The 22,643-nt window shown below is 40.5% G+C and overlaps 1 protein-coding gene across 3 annotated transcripts in view; it reads right to left on the bottom strand.

Moving 5' to 3' along the window:
• Window positions 1–120: 120 nt before the first annotated feature.
• Window positions 121–22,643, bottom strand: part of dnmbp (dynamin binding protein) — a 47,652-nt gene continuing 25,129 nt past the window's right edge. Inside the window, exons 5-17 of one of the 3 annotated variants that reach the window (XM_058061611.2) lie at window positions 13,074–13,285; window positions 12,900–12,999; window positions 11,735–11,882; window positions 10,260–10,277; window positions 8,793–8,992; window positions 7,212–7,342; window positions 7,026–7,130; window positions 6,830–6,958; window positions 4,929–5,264; window positions 3,496–3,690; window positions 3,209–3,407; window positions 2,583–3,133; window positions 122–826 (exon numbers count right to left, since the gene is read on the bottom strand). In XM_058061611.2, the coding sequence (XP_057917594.2) occupies window positions 641–826; window positions 2,583–3,133; window positions 3,209–3,407; window positions 3,496–3,690; window positions 4,929–5,264; window positions 6,830–6,958; window positions 7,026–7,130; window positions 7,212–7,342; window positions 8,793–8,992; window positions 10,260–10,277; window positions 11,735–11,882; window positions 12,900–12,999; window positions 13,074–13,285 (2,510 nt within the window). In that variant the 3' untranslated portion in view covers window positions 122–640. Of the gene's footprint in view, window positions 827–2,582; window positions 3,134–3,208; window positions 3,408–3,495; window positions 3,691–4,928; window positions 5,265–6,829; window positions 6,959–7,025; window positions 7,131–7,211; window positions 7,343–8,792; window positions 8,993–10,259; window positions 10,278–11,734; window positions 11,883–12,899; window positions 13,000–13,073; window positions 13,286–22,643 lie in introns of all 3 variants that reach the window. The other 2 variants (XM_058061614.2, XM_058061612.2) reach the window with 2 other exon arrangements.

The following is a 22,643-nucleotide window of genomic DNA, read 5'->3' as shown; positions in this document are numbered from 1 at the left end:
TAAAAACAGCTTTGGAAAAATTATTTAACTCTATAATAATATTTATTTATATATTTATATAAAAAAATAATTAATTTAAATATTAATAAAATTTAAATTAAATTAATAAAATTGTGAATGCTAAATAAATGGGGGGCGAAAAAAGGTATTTTTCAGCTGCAGTGCTGTTTTAATCCAAATTCATGACTGTACAGTGGGTGCAAATATTCCATATACAGTATTACATACAGTATGTACAGTAGCTGGAGGTTTGTATCCTCTTTTTTTTCCCCCAGGTTTCATTTCACAGTGTCACTCCAGGTACGATGTAATAATAATAATATATATATATATGTAGGCCACTAGCAAAATAAAAATTAAAAAGTTAAGGAGTGTCGTCAAGCAAGCACCATTAAACTTTTAACTCTGATTTTGAATTCAGACATTTCCTGCTTCACACTTCATACTCACTTTGTACATTTTTACTTCACTAAGTAAAAAAAAAAAAAAACACAGGAGAGCGCCAAGTAAAAAAAAATAATATTTACATATATACAAAAAAAAAATCTATAAATATAGGCATAAAAATGCACTCCATGAGCAAAAAAAGTTTGTTCATTGTGCTCGTCACCACAAGGTGGCAGTATGGGACTCGAACTTCTCAAGTGTACTCCGATTTTCGTATGTAGTTCGAAGGCACGTAGCCTCGCCGGCCTCCCGCCTCGCCAAGCCACCATTCTCCGTTGCCGTTCATGTCCTGGAACTCGAGTATGCGAAGCCGCTGGTTTGCCGAAATGCTAAGTTCGTTAGCGCAACGAGCGCTGAAGGAGTAGAGGGCAAAGTAGATCTGAAAAAGGGAAACAAAAAATTACAGGGTTAGAGATAAATACTTGTTTGTGTTTGGGTGGCTACAATATAGCACAACATGCTAACGTTGCTGCGGCTAATATATTAGCTTGCTAAAATTTGCTAATTTTTTATTTACGCGTGTTTCTTGGATCTCAAAATACTTCCTTGTTAAGAAATGTGTCCATTTTTTATGCTAAATGCGACACAACCGAGCACAGGTTAACATAGTTAGCGCATATCCAGCTAGCACAATGTAGCGCGAAATGTAGCACTAATGAAAAACTGTATTATTTGTTGACGTATCAGCTACTAGATAAGCTACTAAAAATGTATCCTTTTCAGATACCGAGTGCTATGAAAGCAAAAGTAAGCCAGATGCTAGCTAGCTAGCCACTAACTAACGCTAGCACAATGTAGCGCGAACCACTAATGAGAAATTTTATTATTTGTTGACGTATCAGCTACTAGATAAGCTACTAAAAATGTATCCTTTTTAGCTATGAAAGCAAAAGTGGCTAGCTAGCTAGCCACTAACTAACGCTAGCACAATGTAGCGCGAACCACTAATGAGAAATTTTATTATTTGTTGACGTATCAGCTACTAGATAAGCTACTAAAAATGTATCCTTTTTAGCTATGAAAGCAAAAGTGGCTAGCTAGCTAGCCACTAACTAACGCTAGCACAATGTAGCATATGTTGCTAATGAGCAGGTTAAAACCACACAAAAACAAAAGTACATTTCTAGTAGATTTCTAGTAAGGGAACTTTAATGGCCTATATCGGCGCGTTGACTATAGCACAACAAGCTAACGTTGCTGTGGCTAACATATTAGCTTGCTAAACTTTGCACATTTTTTATTTACTCGTGTTTCTTGGCACTCAAAATACTTCCTTGTTAAGAAATGTGCCCATTTCGATTTTAAATACTACACAACCTAGCACAACCACGTTAACGTTGTTAGCGTATTTCCAGCTAGCACAATGTAGCACGAACTTCTCGCTCAAAAAACAATAAAAAATGTATCATTTTTAGATGCCGAGTGCTATGAAAGCAAAAATAAGCCAGCAGTTAGTGGCTAGTTAGCTAGCTAGCTAGCACAATGTAGCATACGTAGCTCGTGAGCAGGTTAAAACCACACAAAAACAAAAGTACATTTCAAGTAGATTTCTAGTAAGGGAAATTTAATTAATTTAGCACAAGCTAAATTTGCTATAGCTAAAAAAAAACATCATCAGTACAATTAGCTGCTAATTGCTAACTTTAGCAATGTTGCAAAATTTGTAGCATGACTTGAACTTAAAAAAAAAAAAACAATTAAAAATGTATCATTTTTAGATGCCGAGTGCTATGAAAGCAAAAATAAGCCAGCAGTTAGTGGCTAGCTAGATAGCTAGCTAGCACAATGTAGCATATACTTTAATAATTTATTTATTTAAATTTTTTTTTTATTTTAATTTTAATTTAGTAAAAGCTACATTTGCTGTAGCTAACAGTTTGTGTCGCTATTCATTACGAATTTTTTTATAAAAAACAAAAAATATCAGTACAATTAGCTGCTAATTGCTAACTTTAGCAATGTTAGTGTTAGCAATGTTAGCAATGTTAATTTGTAGCATGATTTAAACTTTAATTTGCTAGCTCATTAGCTTGTCAACCGTAAAAGTCGATAGCGTCGCCATTGCAACATTTATCTCCGACGATTGATCGCAAATGTCGGAAAAACGAAAGTGGGCGATTGTAAATAAATCTCACCTGATGTCCGTCTGATTCGCCGTCCTGTTCGGATTCCGGCTCGCTAAAGTCGTCCTGAGAGTACGACTTCTTCTCGCCGTTCCTCCACTGGTACGAGTCGTAGTCTTGGTCGACGTGTCGCTGGGAACGGATTGTTCCGCGTGGCGAATAATTATCCGTTTCCGATTGTTCGCTCGTACTGGTGTGACTGATGTCGTACGAGTCCCCGTGGCGGGGACCCGAGCGCTGGTAAGGAGGTTCCGGGTTCCTGTGTTGGCGTCTGCGGCATTGGTGGTGGTGGGAGGGATCTCGCGGTGACGAGTCCGGGTTTGGCACTCGGGAAGGCGTGGAATCCAGCGAAGGTTGCGGCGACGGTTGGTTCGCGGAGAAGCTAACGACCGCCGTGTCCTGGTTGAACGTTAGCGTACTGTTGCTGTTCTGGCGTGAGAAGACGGGCGAGGAACCGCCGTAGCCCGACTCGTTGGACGACTGGCTTTCGATGGATACGTCGGAATGGCTTCGCCGCGGGTTGTACGGTTTGAGGAAGGAACTGTACACGAATCCCTTAGTGACTACGAAAGAAGACCATAGACCACGATCAAAAATAACTCATTTTTGTATGGCGTTTTTTTTCCGATGCTACCCACCTCCGTTGTCGATTAGCCATCGATTGTGGCTCCCCATGGGGTCCTGCTGCTTGATGACCCCGACGAGGTCCCCCTCCAGGATGGACACATCCAGATCCTGAGCCGCATTGAAGTTCCTCTCAGCCTGGAAGAGTTTCTCGTGACTGAAGCGAGCCATCAACCCGGCACGGTGTTCATCGGTCTGAAGGATGTAATTAGGCTAATCGGATAAAAACAAAACAAAAGTCATATTAGTCCGGGACTCATGATTCCGTAGAAAATTCCGTTAAAATTCCAAATGAACTAACAGGTCCTTGGAGTTGCTTTTTCGAGATCTGTTTCTCCATCGTTTTCTTCTCAAACGGTTTTTTAGCGGTCGTGGTTGTGGTTGGGGGCAGGTTTTCAGGGCAGAAACTGAAACTCTGCAGGAGTTGAAGCACACGACCGTACTCTTCCTGGAACTGCGAGACCAGGTTGCCCTCGGTGCCGACTTTGCGGGAAAACTACGGGAAATTTTAAATAAGTCAGCAGGCTAAAAGCACACAAAAACAAACAATTGAAATAATAATAACAATTGAAAACGTATCATTTTTAGATGCCGAGTGCTATGAAAGCAAAAGTAAGCCGGCAGTTAGTGGCTAGTTAGCTAGCTAGCTAGCACAATGTAGCGTACGTTACTCGTGAGCAGGTTAAAACCACACAAAAACAAAAGTACATTTGAAGTAAATTTCTAGTAAGGGAACTTTAATGGCCTATGTCTGTCCGTTGACTATAGCACAACAAGCTAACATTGCTGCGGCTAACATATTAGCTTGCTAAACTTTGCTAATTTTTTATTTACGCCTGTTTCTTGGCACTCAAAATACTTCCTTGTTAAGAAATGTGTCCATTTTTTATGCTAAATACTACACAATCGAGCACCGGTTAACATAGTTAGCTCATATCCAGCTAGCACAATGTAGCGCGAACCACTCCTGAGAAATTGTATTATTTGTTGACGTATCAGCTACTAGATAAGCTACTAAAAATGTATCCTTTTTAGCTATGAAAGCAAAAGTGGCTAGCTAGCTAGCCACTAACTAACGCTAGCACCTTGTGCTAGCACCTTTAGCACAAGCTAAATTTGCTATAGCTAACAGTTTAGGTCGCTATTTATTGCGAAAAAAAACAAAAAATAGCCACTGCTAGTTAGCTAGCTAGCTAGCACAATGTAGCATACGTTGCTGTAGGAACAGGAAATTTTAAATAAGTCAGTATAGCACAAGCTAAATTTGCTATAGCTAACAGTTTAGGTCGCTATTTATTGCAAAAAAAACCAAAAAATAGCCACTGCTAGTTAGCTAGCTAGCTAGCACAATGTAGCGTACGTTGCTGTAGGAACAGGAAATTTTAAATAAGTCAGTATAGCACAAGCTAAATTTGCTATAGCTAACAGTTTAGGTCGCTATTTATTGCGAAAAACAACAAAAAATAGCCACTGCTAGTTAGCTAGCTAGCTAGCACAATGTAGCGTACGTTGCTGTAGGAACAGGAAATTTTAAATAAGTCAGTATAGCACAAGCTAAATTTGCTATAGCTAACAGTTTAGGTCGCTATTGCGAAAAAAAACAAAAAATAGCCACTGCTAGTTAGCTAGCTAGCTAGCACAATGTAGCGTACGTTGCTGTAGGAACAGGAAATTTTAAATAAGTCAGTAAAAAAGAGGTTTCAAGCAAACCGGAAGCTAACACGATGGACTCACGGCTTGAAGAAGAGGATTCAGCTCCCCAAGTGTGGTCTTCATGAAGTCCTTCTGGGCCTGAGCGAAGGCCTTCACGCAACCGGTGAACAACTCCTCGGCGGCCACGTGGAACTTGGGTAGTTCGTCCAGGAGTTGGGCGTTGAGCGCTTCGTAGTTGCTACGTGCTACGTGCATCTCATCCTGAACCCGCCGATCCTTGAGGCGGTCGGCGCGTTCCTTGCAGTTGTCGTAGTCGAGGAGCTTGTCGAAGCGTTTCTGGATGAGTTTGTGAGGGCCGGCGAACATGAGGAGCAACTGGGTGAGCGGGTTGATCACCAATGCTTCTGTGCGCTCCTTCTGTTGGACAAAAAAAACCCAACAATGCGTTCAAGGGGAGATTCCGGTTCTATTCCATCGCAAGTACAGTTGGACATCGACGGGAACCTGCACCACATTCCGATTTAAATTTTTCAATTTTGATTCCTAGTTTCAATGCCCAGTTTGTCGACCTGTAGAAATACCCGCAAACACCAACGAAGAAGAAGCTGCTAGCATGCTAAAACTGGGGGTCCAACGGCATATCGTTGACAGGCGTCTACACGAATCGTTTGTAAGCCATATTGAATCTATCCATCCATTTTCTGATAAAAACATTTTGATTAATTGCAATTAATTATGAGATAACAAAATGTGATTAATCACGATTAAATATGATAATCGATTGGCAGCCCTCGTTCTTTCATGAGCGTTTTTGTACTCCTGTAAAAATTAATTCATTTTCTACCGCTTATCCTCACGAGGTTTGCGGGCATGCTGGAGCCTATCCCAGCCATCTTCGGGTAAGAGGCGGGGTACACCCCGGACTTGTCAGCCATATTGAATCATTGTGTCACTTTTGAATCGTATCTAAAACCTACATATGATGGATAAAAACATTTTGATTAATTGCAATTAATTATGAGATTAAAATGTGATTAATTGGTATTAAATATTATCATAGATTGGCAGCCCTCGTTTTTTCATGAGCGTTTTTGTACTCCTGTAAAAATTCATTCATTCATTTTCTACCGCTTATCCTCACAAGGGTTATGGGCATGCTGGAGCCTATCCCAGCCGTCTTTGGGTAAGAGGCGAGGTACACCCTGGACTTGTCGGCCATATTGAATCATTGTTTTTAAAATATGTCACTTTTGAATCGCATCTAAACCCTACATATGATGGATAAAAACATTTTTATTAATTGCAATTAATTTTGAGATAAAAATGTGATTAATCGTGATTAAATATGATCATCGATTGGCAGCCCTCATTTTTTTTCATGAGCGTTTTTGTACTCCTGTGAAAATTCAGTCACTCATTTTCTACCGCTTATCCTCACGAGGGATGCAGGGGTGCTGGAGCCTATCCCAGCTGTCTTCAGGTGAGAGGCGGGGTACACCCTGGACTGGTGGCCAGCCAATCACAGGGCACATATAGACAAACAACCATTCCTATGAAAATATATGTGAGAAATTCAAGTTGATAAATAGTTGATATTAAAAAACATCATGGAGAAGTTCACAATCGAGAATTATTCGCAACCACAGAATCGGAAGCGGGTTAATTCAAATTCCCATGAGTTAACTCAGTGAGCAACCGTTTTCTCCTTAGCTTGCGTATTACTGTATCACTACTGTATATTAGCAATTTAAAAAAAGACAAAGAGTGATATTGGGAGCTTGAGTTAATAAAGGTGTTATGGTAGTACATTTTATTGCAAATGTTGATCCGAAATCGATTCAGAAGGCGGGCTTGTGTGCAAATTATATACATGCAGGAAATAATGTGAGGTACTTAAGATCGATCGTAATCACCAGCATGACATGAGGTTATATTGAAGTATTTTTCATGAAATCTGTGTACTACTTCAAACGTCTACTTACAAACTCAGTGAACTGCTTGTCGCTGATGCAACGATGAGCTCTCTGAAAGCGCTCGGGGTCAGGGATGCTACGCTCTGTGTAGATGTCGCAGAAGCTGATGGCCGCCAGCACCTTAACGGAGGCTGATTCCTGCGGACGGTTCAATTCCATCAGCACCGTAACAACTAGATTAAGTACATCGATATAAATAAAATACCCTTATATGTTGCAGGTACAAGGAAATATCCCGAATGAAGGATTTGATGAGTCTCTCTTGCAGCCGGAACCTCTTTTCAGCGTCATCGAACGCCTCGTCCTTAATCTGAAAGGTCACAAATGCCGTGAATTTAAACGGTATTTAAACTAAAACTTAAATTTGAACGTTTTGGAACTTAGAACGTACCTGTGGTGAAATTCCTGTCAGGTGCTTAAGATGGCTGCTGACACGATTGGACTTCTTGATGATGGAGTGCATGCTCAGCTTGGAGATTTTATCAATGAACGTGTCCTCGTCACCTTTCCGGTACTTCACCACTGTGGACAGCAGAGGGCGACAAAATTGAGATTTGAGAGCACTGATTATTTTTTTTGGTTTAGTTTTGTGTTTACTATCCATTTATTTTCTATACCGCTGATCCGCACGAGGGTTGCAGGCATGCTGGAGCCTATCCCAGCTGTCTTTGGGCGACAGGAAGTGTTGTTTAGTTGTATTTAGTTTTTCTAGTTTAGAACTGAATCTTTCATTTTCTACTGCTTTTCCTCACGAAGGTCGCGGGCATGCTGGAGCCTATCCCAGCTGTCTTTGTGCGACATGCGGTGTTGTTTTGTTGTATTTAGTTTTTTTTTAGTTTAGAACTGAACCATTCGTTTTCTACCACTTATCCGCACAACTGTTGTGGGGGTGCTGGAGCCTATCCCAGCTGTCTTTGGGCGACAGGCGGTGTTGTTTTGTTGTATTATTTAGTTTTTTTTAGTTTGAACTGAACCATTCATTTTCTACCGCTTATCCTCACAAGGGTCGCGGGGGTGCTGGAGCCTATCCCAGCTGTCTTTGGGCGACAGGCGGTGTTGTTTTGTTGTATTATTTCGTTTTTTAGTTTAGAACTGAATCTTTCATTTTCTACTGCTTTTCCTCACGAGGGTTGCGGGCATGCTGGAGCCTATCCCAGCTGTCTTTGGGCGACAGGCGGTGTTGTTTTGTTGTATTATTTCGTTTTTTAGTTTAGAACTGAATCTTTCATTTTCTACTGCTTTTCCTCACGAGGGTTGCAGGCATGCTGGAGCCTATCCCAGCTGTCTTTGGGCGACAGGCGGTGTTGTTTTGTTGTATTATTTCGTTTTTTAGTTTAGAACTGAATCTTTCATTTTCTACTGCTTTTCCTCACGAGGGTTGCGGGCATGCTGGAGCCTATCCCAGCTGTCTTTGGGTGACGGGCGGTGTTGTTTAGTTGTATTATTTAGTTTTTTTTAGTTTGAACTGAACCATTCATTTTCTACCGCTTATCCTCACAAGGGTCGCAGGGTTGCTGGAGCCTATCCCAGCTGTCTTTGGGCGAGAGGCGGGGTACACCCTGGACTGGTGGCCAGCCAATCACAGGGCACATATAGACAAACAACCATTCACACTCACATTCATACCTATGAACAATTTGGAGTTGCTAATTAACCTAGCATTCCAAAAATATGCTAGGTAAATTGGCAGGGTGCTGGAGCCTATCCCAGCTGACATTGGGCGAGAGGTGTGGTACATGTTCTCCCCGTGCATGCATGGGTTTTCTCCGGGTACTCCGGTTTCCTCCCACATTCCAAAAACATGCTAGGTTAATTAGCGACTCCAAATTGTCCATAGGTATGAATGTGAGTGTGAATGGTTGTTTGTCTATATGTGCCCTGTGATTGGCTGGCCACCAGTCCAGGGTGTACCCCGCCTCTCGCCTCTCCAGCACCCCCCGCGACCCTGAAATGAATGAATGAAGTTCCTCACCAAGATCCTTCCTCCGCTTGTACTCGTTGATGTTCACGTTGATCTCCTTGACGGCCTGCAGGGCCAGAGTCAGTTGAGGCTGGTCATGGTGGCTCTCCGGCGTGGCCCCCAGCAGCTCCATCAGCAGCAGCGGGTAGCGCATGACCCGCTGCACTGGCTTGATGAGGAAAGAACCCAGGTTGATGTAGTTTGTTTTACCCCTGAAGAAAAAAAATCACAGAAGAGAAATATTAAAAACGCAGTTGATGTTGACCAGAAATATGACATCATCACTTTTCATCATCATTATTATCATTATTATCAAATGAGCATAATGAGATGATGACACATAACAGGAAACAGGAAGAGGACACACCCATCCATAGAGTTGCAGGTATGCTGGAGCCTATCCCAGCTGACTGTAAGTAAGAGGCAGTGCAACAATAAATCATTTTGCTTAGTCTAATGCCATCAAGAGGGCAAAACGTTAGCAAATAAATGTCACAATTGCTGTTTTAGTCCACCAGATGGCGATATTTCCCCATTCCCCAGATTATGTATCAAATGAGCATAATGAGATATGATGAGGAAACAGGAAGAGGACACACCCATCCATAGAGTTGCAGGTATGCTGGAGCCTATCCCAGCTGACTGTAAGTAAGAGGCAGTGCCACAATAAATCATTTTGCTTAGTCTAATGCCATCAAGAGGGCAAAACGTTAGCAAATAAATGTCACAATTGCTGTTTTAGTCCACCAGATGGCGATATTTCCCCATTCCCCACATTATGTATCAAATGAGCATAATGAGATGACACATAACAGGAAACAGGAAGAGGACACACCCATCCATAGAGTTGCAGGTATGCTGGAGCCTATCCCAGCTGACTGTAAGTAAGAGGCAGTGCCACAATAAATCATTTTGCTTAGTCTAATGCCATCAAGAGGGCAAAACGTTAGCAAATAAATGTCACAATTGCTGTTTTAGTCCACCAGATGGCGATATTTCCCCATTCCCCACATTATGTATCAAATGAGCATAATGAGATGATGACACATAAGAAACAGGAAGAGGATACACCCATCCATAGAGTTGCGGGTATGCTGGAGCCTATCCCAGCTGACTGTACAGAAGAGCAGGGCAACAATAAATCATTTTGCTTAGTCTAATGCCATCAAGAGGGCAAAATGTAAGCAAATAAATGTGAGTTATTATTTAGTCCACCAGATGGCGTTATTTCCCCATTCCCCAGATTATGTATGCCACATAAGCAGGAGCATTCAACAACCACATACACAAACAACATGAGTTCACCTCAATCCGAGAATGGGATTGAAACCTACTCATGCGGCGACGACGGCATACACATTTTTACTACACACACACACACACACACACAAAGTTCAATCAAAGGGTGTTAGCGAGCACAACGATATGCGATCGGGAAGATTTGTCATGCTCGCGGCGACACTCTTTGCGGAGACTTACCACTCTCGATAAATGGCCCTGCGGGAATGAAGGGACAAGAAGAGACGATAGGATTCATCAGCCTATGCATTGTTTACATTCGGTATCACAGTTGTTATTGTCACTTTCTGCCATCGGCCGACCAGCGCCCTTCCGCTTTAATGCGTACCGATGACTTGTCAGCTGTGTCATTGTCTGACTCACAGCTTGGCAAAACAGGCGGAACCAGGTAGGGCACATTCCTCAAGTGCCCTATTGTGTACAGATAGTACCTTACGGAGTACACTAAAAGCCGTGGAAAAGTAGGACACAGTGGAGGAATAACTATACCAGGGGTCTCGAACATGCGGCATTATTGTTTGCATGTATGTTTTTTTCTGGGCAAAAAAATTCTCAAAGAAAATATTGTATTAACACAGGGGTCTCAAACACGCGGCCCGCGGGCCAAATGTGGCTCGCAGGACATGTACCCAGAAAAAATTATTACATTTGATTAATGTTCATGTTAAAGGTTAAATAACTGTTAATAGTTATCCTACCTATCCGTGTGGAAGTGGTAAGTTTAATGGCTATTTTGGATGCTGTATGGTATCATGTACCCAGAAAAAATTATCCCGTTTGATTAATGTTCATGTTAAAGGTTAAATAACTGTTAATAGTTATCCTCCCTATCCGTGTGGAAGTGGTAAGTCTTTGGCTATTTTGGATGCTGTATGGTATCATGTACCCAGAAAAAATTATCCCGTTTGATTAATGTTCATGTTAAAGGTTAAATAACTGTTAATAGTTATCCTCCCTATCCGTGTGGAAGTGGTAAGTTTTTGGCTATTAAGTTTAAAGGAAATAACTTGAAGGCTACCATTTAGGTCGCTAGCGCTCTAGTTTGCGAGTTAGCATGTGTCTCAAGACCCTGCAGTTGCGCAATATGTTGTAAATAAAAAGAGTATAAATGTGACTATAGTCGTGTTTTGTCATGTCTACAGGGCTCTAATAATGCTTTGTTCATTTTAATGTGAAAAAATAATTTGTCTACCCACCAACTATATGTGGTTTTTTAAGTTTTTATTATTAGCCATTTTATTATTATTATTATTATATTTATTTATTACTGATTGATTGATTTTCTTTATTCTTGATTCGTTTATTTATTTTTCATCTTATTTTGTGCAGAAAAATAAAAATTCAGAACCAAAGCACTGAAAAAGTTTGTATATTTTTCTGTTTTTAATAAATGCTTTTTTTTTTTTTTTGAAAACCCGATGCGGACCAGCCTTGCCCAGACCCTAGCTCCAGTGGCCCCCAGGTAAATTGAGTTTGAGGCCCCTGAACTATACTAAACTCCATATAAACATATAGATCTATACTAGATTCATTCAACTTTATACAAATACTGTATTAGTGATCACTCTTGGTTGTTTCATGCTCTTTAGCAATCATGCACAAACATGCCCAAACATGGTAGAAGTTTGTTTTTGTTTGTTTTTTTGTCTCCTCACCTTAGCCTCTCGAGACACTCCTGTACATGTCGCTGGATGTTTTCATCTTTCTCGTAGCTCTCCAGCAGCGAGATGGCGTCGTCGTGGTTCTGGCAGTACACGTTGTAGACCCCCTCCAGCTCCGTTTTGAATTCCAGAAAGACCTTGCCTGGGGAGTCGCATATCGACACAAGAGCTGAAGCATTCATTTTAAAGTAAAAGCGCCAATTTTAGAATAGTCAATGTACAGCTTGAATGGTAATATAGCTTTACTATGCAAGTGACTCAACACTATTTTTATTCATTCATTCATTCATTTTCTACCGCTTATAAGGGGGTGCTGGAGCCTATCCCAGCTGTCTTGGGGCCTAGACTGGTGGCCAGCCAATCACAGGGCACATATAGACAAACAACCATTCACACTCACATTCATACCTATGGACAATTTGGAGTCGCTAATTAACCTAGCATGTTTTTGGAATGTGGGAGGAAACTGGAGTACCCGGGGAAAACCCACAGGGAGAACATGCAAACTCCACACAGAGATGGTCGAGCATGGAATTGAACTTGGGTCTCCTAGCCGTGAGGTCTGCGTGCTAACCACTCGACTACCGTGCATCCAAGAAGCCCTGTACATGTTATATTAATTCATTCATTCATTTTCTACCGCTTATCCTCACGAGGGTCGCTGGGGTGCTGGAGCCTATCCCAGCTGTCTTGGGGCAAGAGGCGGGGTACACCCTGGACTGGTGGCCAGCCAATCACAGGGCACATATAGACAAACAACCATTCACACTCACATTCATACCTATGGACAATTTGGAGTCACTAATTAACCTAGCATGTTTTTGGAATGTGGGATAATAATAATAATAATAATAATAATAATAATAATAATAATAATAATAATAATAATAATAATAATAATAATAATAATAATAATAATAATAATAATAAAAATACTACTACTACTACTACTACTAATAATAATAATATGGGATAATAATAATAATAATAATAATAATAAAAATACTACTACTACTACTAATAATAATAATAATAATATGGGATAATAATAATAATAATAAAATAAAAATAATAATAAAAATAAAAAAATAAAAATAAAATTAAAAATAAAAAAAATACTAGTACTACTACTACTACTAATAATAATAATAATCAATACCAATAGAGTCGCTTTCCTCCAGTTTTTCAAACAGGCGCTGTGACAGGTCAATCACAGAACTGATGTTACCAAAAAGTCCATCAAAGTCCACGTTCTTCACCTTAAAAAAAAACAAAAAAAAACTTTATGCACATCCATTGATGACAACAGTACAAATTGACTTTTCTTTTTCACCTGCTTCTTCTGCAAAGGTTCAATTATCTCCACCACGCACATCTGCAGGTCCTTGATGTAGTCCTTCTCCGTCTGCAGCAGCTCCTCGATCACCTTAGATCTTTTCTCCAGCATCCTCAGCTCAGGGTTCTCTACGCCGGCGGTCACCGTTGTTGTGTCCCCGGCCGAGTTGGACTCTGTGGATTTGGGCTGCGACGACAGCTGTGTCATCTCTGGAAAAAAGATGAATGGAATATTTAGCTTCATGTAAATAAGCCCACCCACGCTCATTTGGACGCCCATTAGCGCCCCGCCCCCTGGTATGTCGGCTTGATCAATGTGGCTGCTATCAGTCTCAGAGGGCCTGATTTCTCCGAGTGGGAGGGGGTGCCATCTTCCGGAGGGAGAACCCACTTCATGCGTCAGTGCTTTTTATGAATGGACCCAAAAGTGGAATGGATTTGGGTTCTTTGTGTCTGGCACAAAGAGAGATGAGGCCAAAATTTGGTACACAACTTTGGGGGACTGATAAGCAAATGTGTGTAAAAATTTGAGAAATTCCCCCCTCACGCCACATCTTGGGGTATCCTCGTGAGGATAAGCGGTAGAAAATGAATGAATGGTTTAAAAAGGTGCTGCACGGTGGACGAGTGATTAGCACACAGGTCTCACAGCAAGGAGACCCGAGTTCGATTCCCCCCTCACGCCATATCTTGCAGTATCCTTGTGAGGATAAGCGGTAGAAAATGAATGAATAGTTTAAAAATGTGCTGCACGGTGCTCGAGTGGTTAGCACACAGGTCTCACAGCAAGGAAACTCGAGTTTGATTCCCCCCTCACGCCATATCTTGGGGTATCCTCGTGAGGATAAGCGGTAGAAAATGAATGAATGGTTTAAAAATGTGCTGCACGGTGGACGAGTGGTTAGCGCACAGGTCTCACAGCAAGGAAACCCGAGTTCGATTCCCCCCTCACGCCATATCTTGGGGTATCCTCGTGAGGATAAGCGGTAGAAAATGAATGAATGGTTTAAAAATGTGCTGCACGGTGGTCGAGTGGTTAGCGCATAGGTCTCACAGCAAGGAGACCCGAGTTCGATTCCCCTTTCACGTCATATCTTGCGGTATCCTCATGAGGATAAGCGGTAGAAAATGAATGAATGGTTTAAAAATGTGCTGCACGGTGGACGAGTGGTTAGTGCTCAGGTCTCACAGCAAGGATACCCGAGTTCGATCCCCCCCTCACGCCACATCTTGCGGTATCCTCGTGAGGATAAGCGGTAGAAAATGAATGAATAGTTTAAAAATGTGCTGCACGGTGCTCGAGTGGTTAGCACACAGGTCTCACAGCAAGGAAACCCGAGTTCGATTCCCCCCTCACGCCATATCTTGGGGTATCCTCGTGAGGATAAGTGGTAGAAAATGAATGAATAGTTTAAAAATGTGCTGCACGTTGCACGAGTGGTTAGCGCTCAGGTCTCACAGCAAGGAAACCCGAGTTCAATTCCACCCTCGCCCATCTCTGTGTGGAGTTTGCATGTTCTCCCCGTGCATGCGTGGGTTTTCTCCGGGTACTCCGGTTTCCTCCCACATTCCAAAAACATGCTAGGTTAATTAGCGACTCCAAATTGTCCATAGGTATGAATGTGAGTGTGAATGGTTGTTTGTCTATATGTGCCCTGTGATTGGCTGGCCACCAGTCCAGGGTGTACCCTGAAGTGTCCATAAGTCATTGAGCCTATGTGTAATGATTATAATGCTATGATGATCTGTAGTACATACAGTACGATATATGCTTCATATCTGTAAAGCCTTGAACATCCATGACGTTCATTCTGCTTATATTTGATCTGCTTCTTCCTACTCCTTTTCGGACATGTGTAAACAAAACCACGACTGTGTATGTGAGTTTTTAAATCAAGCCAAATGTTAAGTTTGATGCCAAATGTACGCATTAGTCCAATAGTCCAAGTCTGATCCACCAGGCCACCTGCCTTTTTCTTCCTCATCTCTTCCACTCCGCCTTCACGTGATTTAGCTAAAGCTCAGCTCAGAGCAGCTTTTCTCACATTCGTTAACTGGGACTCCATCGTCCTGAGAAACGTCATGAGAAACTAATGTACGAGTCCCACAACACGACACAAAAGGGTGGGCAACGCTACACAAAAGAGTGGCAAAACAAAAGGCTTTAATTGGAATTGATCCCTCGCAACCCATTCCCACGTTTGATGGCCTCATCGCACGCTCCATTTCACGTGTTTAAAACGCCACCGTTGCCAACCTGGCGACGCGGGGTGAGCGTGTTTTGACCCACTTTACATCAAGTACTACTTTTCTTTGTTCCGTCAAGTGGAATCTAAAAAAGGTGGGACGCAGGCATTTTGCATTTACACAATCTATTCATGGATAGGCTCCAGCATAGATAAGCGAAGATAAGCGGCATAGAAAACTAATATTAAGTTTGGTAAAAGTACAACAGGATCCTAAAATACAACAAATTAAATCTTAATTCAACTGGTGGATCAGTGGTATGAATGCTAGGAGACCGGAGTTCGATTCCACCCTCGGCCACCCTCCTCCCACATTCCAAAAACATGCTAGGTTAATTAGCGACTCCAAATTGTCCATAGGTATGAATGTGAGTGTGAATGGTTGTTTGTCTATATGTGCCCTGTGATTGGCTGGCCACCAGTCCAGGGTGTACCCATGCCTCTCGACCAAAGACAGCTGGGATAGGCTCCAGCACCCCCTACGACTCTTGTGAGGATAAGCGGTAGAAAATGAATGAATGAATGTATTGCAGTATTTGATTAGACTAATAATAGGCTATAGTCAACCACAAGACAGCGATCAATTAATTAATTTATGAATTTTTGAAACTTAATGACTGTATTATGGCCTGAGAGGTTAGCGCGCAGGCCACACAGCTAAGAGACCCGAGTTCAATTCCACCCTCGGCCATATCGGCCGGGTTTGCTCTGTGTACTCCCACATTCCAAAAACATGCTAGGTTAATTAGCGACTCCAAATTGTCCATAGGTATGAATGTGAGTGTGAATGGTTGTTTGTCTATATGTGCCCTGTGATTGGCTGGCCACCAGTCCAGGGTGTACCCATGCCTCTCGACCAAAGACAGCTGGGATAGGCTCCAGCACCCCCGCGACCCTCGTGAGGAAAAAGCAGTAGAAAATGAATGAATGAATGAATGAACCCTGATCTCGAGGATCATTAAACAATGTGAAGACAAGATCGAGCCATGCATTAACATTTTTACAGCAGGGGTCTCAAACACGCGGCCCGCGGGCCAAATGTGGCCCGCAGGACACTAGTTTGAGGCCCCCGCCTTGATATGAAAGTTTAATGTTAGTGCGGCCCCGCGCAAGTTTGATATGGATGCTGTATGGTATCATGTACCCAGAAAAAATTATTACGTTTGATTCATGTTCATGTTAAAGGTTAAATAACTGTTAATAGTTATCCTCCCTATCCGTGTGGAAGTGGTAAGTTTTTGGTTATTGAAGTTTAAAGGAAATAACTTGAAGGCTACCGTTTAGGTCGATAGCTCTCAAGTTTGCGAGTTAGCATGTGTCTCAAGACCCTGCAGTTGCGCAATATGTTGTAAATAAAAAGAGTATAAATGTGACTATAGTTGTGTTTTGTCATGTCTACAGGGCTCTAATAATGCTTTGTTCATTTTAATCTGAAAAAAATAATTTGTCTACCCACCAACTATATGTGGTGTCTTAATTTTTAATTATTTGCCGTTTTATTATTATTATATTTATTTATTTATTACTGATTTTCTTTATTCTTGATTTGTTTATTTATTTTTCATCTTATTTTGTGTAGAAAAATAAAAAGTAAGATATTTGAGAACAGTGGATCAGAGTTATCAGAGCTTTTCTTGTAGAAAATCGGAACCAAAGCCAAGTTTATTAATTTTTCTGTTTTTAATAAATGCGTTTTTTGTTTTTTTTTGGAAAACCTGATGCGGCCCAGCCTCGCCCAGACCCTAGCTCCAGTGGTTCCCAGGTAAATTGAATTTGGGACCCCTGTTTTACAGCATACAAATAAAGACTTCTGCAAACCCGGTCTCTGGGTTAGACTCCATTTTTATACCACATGGATTCCTACCAACAAAATGTTTGACTACCTTGACATTCCCAGAAACAGGAAACAATTTAAGTATGTGCAAACTAAGTCTTCAATGATGATCAGGCTTCACCCACCTGCTGCAAACAACAACAACGCTGCCCCCTCCTCCTCTTTCACACAGCAGCAGCCATTCCAAGATACTCCATTGTCAACATGAAGTCCAGCTCTCGGCTGGTCGTCCCATTCCACCTCTCCAATTACCATGAGAAAAGGATGGGAAGCCGCCATGATTACACACACCAGAGCAGACGACCACTGTGGCGAATCATAAAAACTGGAGCCGGATTCGTGCATCATTCATGTATGATGTTTTTGTAAAAACAAAGCATGCCTTAAAGGTGTTTTATGCTGCATTCACTTACTAATGTAGCTCATTTGTGGGGATAAATTGGCTAAATTGGGTTCTGAGTTCTACACATCTAATGGAGTCCGGGTCTTGGATGTTATCCGGTTCATGTTTTCACAGACACCCGACTGTGCTTCAAGTACTTCACATCTAACCCTACATGCACAGCAGTTACCTATGGTGACGGTAATGGTTTAATTTCATTTGAACATTTTACAACAGATTACAATTGAATGCATCACATAATCAGTTCACAGTTCCACATGTCCAAAAGGAGTAGGAAGAAGCAAAGCTTATTAAATCCTACCCCTCCATCTGGTACTTTTACAATCGGTAATTGTTACATTTGTTCACTTCCTGCTTTCCTAATATAATTTATATAAATTAAATTAAAATAATTTAAATTAAATTAAATTAAATTAAATTAAATTAAATTAAATTAAATTAAATTAAATTAAATTAAATTAAATTAAATTAAATTAAATTAAATTAAATTAAATTAAATTAAATTAAATTAAATTAAATTTTAATCCCGGACCGAAGTACGAGGTGATATGACCATACAATGACATAATCGGTACTATCGTAACTGATCATAGTCATGATTGTATTAATTACATTTTTATATCAGTGAAATGATCTGAACTTTTGTTCACTTCCTGCTTTCCTAATATAATTTAAGTTTTAATTTAATTTAAGTTTTAATTTAATTTAAGTTTTAATTTAATTTAATTTAATTTAATTTTTATCCCGTACCAAAGTACGAGGTGATATGACCATACAATGACATCATCGGTACCATAGTAACTGATCATAGTAATGATCGTATGAATTAAATTTTTGTATCAGTGAAATGATCTCAACTTTTGTTCACTTCCTGCTTTCCAAATTTTTTTTTTATTTTTTTTTTAGATATGATATACCTTTAAATACTGTAGATATGTTGTAAATTGAAGATATAGTTTCACATCTAGTCATGGAAACAAATATTATACAAGCTTTTTTTGCTCAGTTTATTTGTTCACTTTGATACCCGGTACAACTAAAGGTACATTTGTTTTCGCAAATATCATGATGACAACAAAAATAGCTCATAAGAGTAATTTAAGAGTGTATATGTAGCCATTTCTATGTTTTTTTTATAATAACCAAAATCACTTATAGCATTGTACTGCAAAACAATACTTTTAGGCATTTTATGTTGTCGTCTACATTTTATTCTTCAAGTAAAATCCTACATGTATTATCCATTAAAATGAACAAGACATTGAATAAACATGGCTGGTGTAATATTTTTAATATTTTTTTTTTCCATGTATACAATTTATCTTAGCTGTCTTTTGTTTTTCGAATAAAAGTCCGCTAACTGTGCCAATAACTCTGAATCAAAGTCAAACTCCGGCTTAGCGTTGATTAGCGCTTGGGCTCTCAAGTTCACAGGAGAACGCACAGTCGCCCAGGCAACCAGAACAGGGATGGGGGGGGCGTGCCCCACCCCCTCACCATTGGGAGCCAAGTTTTTTTTTTTTTGGGGTAGCAGCAAGGGAGCAACTTTTCTTCCAACAATCACACAAGTCATACTTTTTGGAGTCAGGACATGACGTTACATGATAGAAGCGTCATGGAAACTTCAGAAAATATGTGCAAGTTATGACTTGTTATTCACCTTGAATGAATATTATGATATTATCGACTGAATATGTTTTTTTTTTAGGGCGCACTATTGCTAGACAAAGACTGGGCTACACTCCACAAACGATTAATCCAGGATTTAAGGATGACTCTGAGGCTTCTGAGTCGTTCGGGTACCTGTCACATCGGTTTATTGTTCATAAACCTTAATAATCACATTCCGAAAAAGACTTTTAATGCATTTCCGTGCAGAAAAGCACTGATTATCACCGCTTGTTAGTGGTCTAACGAGCTTGAACACAGAGGTAGGCTCATTCGGTGACATTCCATATCCTGCTTATCTCTTTCAGGGTCAAATGTCAGAAGGGTCACATTCCAGCTTGTGGCGGAATCACAGTTACTTCCATGTGCCGTCTCTGGGCAAAGAAAAGCAGCTTGCTGTCGTGCGGTTCGTAGTAAGATACTCGGTTTCAGACGTGTCGTGACCGTAAACTAATGAACGAATGTTTGTGTTCAATCACAGGACGGCGAGCGTGAAGGTTCTTTCGGATTATCCCATTTCATCGCACTTCTTTTATAAACACTTGATTGGAGTGAGTGTCGGTTTTGCATATGAGGAGTAAGTGCTCCCGTTTGAGTACCCGTTGAGTGATTTGTAATACTATAGAAACTACTGTCTGAATGGGAAAGTACTACTTATGTACAACCTGTCGGTAGAAACCAATTTGTCGAATCTGTTGTCATGTTAATTCAGAGCGGAATAACAGGACTTTAATTCAAAATCTAATCATTTTTATATTCTGTGTCAGGGGGGTTTCAAAGTATGAGGCAAAAAAAAAACCCTGCAGCAGCTTCAGACAAATAAAGAAAAACATTCAAACCTGCAAAGAGCCCTTTACACAAGCATGAATGGAAGCTTGCATTGGCCAATTTTGCATAGTATTAAAAAAAAAATTTTTTTTTATTATTTTGCTGACAAAATCAGGATGTGGCAAACAACGCTCTTATTTTGAAGGCCAAAATGTGTTGTGTAAAATAAGCAAAAAACAAGTAAACAATTAAAACCCAACACCGTGAAAACATACTAATACAGAGTAAGCTTCACACGTGCAGCCGCACTAGCATGCTCTGCTAAACTAAGCTAAGCTAGTTAGCTTCTATTCATACTCTATAAGAGATGGCTACGCCAACATTCGCCCGTGTTTCAGCTTGACGTTTAGTTCGAGAGCGTGTGGGCTAATGTTTGAGCTAAGATTTCGCTACGATTACGCAGTCCGCCGGGGAAATACTTCCCCACATAAACTTTTATTTTCCTCACATAATTTGTCAATTTTCCGCAAGATTCCATGTTTAATAGTAGATTCCCAATACCGGTAGAAACCAATTTGTCGCATCTGTTGTCATGTTAATTCAGAGCAGAATAACAGGACTTTAATTCAAAATGTAATCATTTTAATATTCTGTGTCAGGGGGTTTCAAAGTATGAGGCAAAACCACCCCTTGCAGCAGCTTCAGACAAATAAAGAAAAACATTCAAACTTGCAAAGAGCCCTTTACACAATTAATTTTGACTTCCTTTTACGGTGCATGAATGGAAGCTTAGCCAATTTTGCATAGTATTAAAAAAATAATATTTTGTTGACACATTAAGTCAGGATATGGCGAACGATGCTCTTATTTTGAAGGCTGAAGTGTGTTGTTTAAAACAAGCAAAAAAAACAAGTAAACAATTAAAACACAAACACGGTGAAAACATACTAATACAGCGTAATCTTCACACGCGCAGCCGCACTAGCATGCTCTGCTAAACTAAGCTAAGCTAATTAGCTTCTATTCATATTTTCAGCTTGTCGTTTTGATATGATTAGTTCGAGAGGGGGTGGGCGAGTGTTTGGGCTGCGATTTTGCTACGATTACGCAGTCCGCCGGGGAAATACTTCCCCATATAAACATTTATTCTCCTAATGATGACAGCATTTAGATTATGTGATGCACTTAATTGTAATCTGATGCATGTTTAAAAGAAATACATTAAACCTCGGATATATCGGACTCGGATATATCGGAATTTTGCTCACAACGGACAGATAAAAAAGAAACAATTTTTCTGTAATGCATTTCCAATAAAAATTCATTGCATATATCGGATTTTTTATAACGGATTTCGCCTATTTCAGACAAAATCTCCAGTCCCGTTCCAATTTCCCTCGCATATATCCATCCATCTTTGATCAGTGTTCACAGCCAAAGCTGAAGATTATAACATCTTTGTATGAATTACAGACATGTATGTACAACGGAAAAAAAAAAATTCGCAATTCTGTAGAAATGCCTTCTTGTTGCTATTAGGGAGGTTTAGAAACCAAACGATAAACGCAAACGATAATGACGTCGCAGGCTATTGACAAGTCGGCAAGTTCCCATACATTTCAATAGCATGTGACGTCATTATCGTTTGCAGTTACGTTTATCGTTTGGTTTCTAAACCTCGCTAATGTCAACCAGGCCTAGAAACGTGAACGTAAAAATAAATCAGCCATCGATGCGGCCATCCGATAATATGCGAGGGAAATTTGGAACGGGACTGGAGATTTTGTCCGAAATCCGTTATAAAAAAATCCGATATATGCAATGAATTTTTATTGGAAATGCATTACAGAAAAATCGGTTCTTTTTTATCTGTCCGTTGTGAGCGAATTTCCGATATATCCGAGGTTTACTGTAATTTAATTGTCTGCAACAATGGTGACCCATATCATGTTATTCCTTTCAATAGAGGATGATTGCAGACAAGATGTCAAAATGATTTTTTTTTTTTTTTTTAAATAGCAAGGTCATCGTGTCAATGTCAATGCTTTAGTGAAAATGCACTTAAAATCCATTAAGCATCCTAAACGGGGCGCTGTAATGTTTTTAGCCATGCAATCAAATACGACCTCCTGACAGGGCTGAAACGCCATAACAGGATTAAAGGATGACAAGCGGTAAGTGTGCATGTGTGTTTTGAAAAATGGCGTCAACTCTTTAAATAAGCTCCCAGGGTCCCCTGCACACACACACACACACACACACACACACACACACACACACACACACACACAGAAACAGTATAAGGAGTCAGTCTGTGTTAGCCGGTGCATGGCACCAGACAGACCCCCGCCATCCACTCACCATGCTGACGCTAGGGATTAATACACAGACCCGACATAGACATAGTGTGTGCGGCTGTGCACGTGTGTCGACGTGACCGGGGGGGGGGGGGAGGGGGTCGCCGGGGTTGCCACCTGCTTCTTCTCAGACACAATCAACTCTACCCAGAAGAGCGCTCTTTCTGACTATCGTGGTTCCATAAACGTTGCTTAACAGAACAAGGTTTTGTAAAGCTGAAGGTAAAGCTATAGACCGATACAAAAAACCGAACGGACGAGTTATGGGTGAGAATTGCTTCAGCAACACAGC

Source organism: Doryrhamphus excisus, unplaced genomic scaffold (assembly GCF_037039965.1).
Source record: "Doryrhamphus excisus strain RoL-2023G ecotype Guam unplaced genomic scaffold, RoL_Dexc_Guam_v1.1 HiC_scaffold_24, whole genome shotgun sequence".
NCBI classification, from domain to species: Eukaryota; Metazoa; Chordata; class Actinopteri; order Syngnathiformes; family Syngnathidae; genus Doryrhamphus; species Doryrhamphus excisus.
Note: the sequence above shows the minus strand (reverse complement) of the source record. Positions and strands in the feature narration are given on the sequence as shown.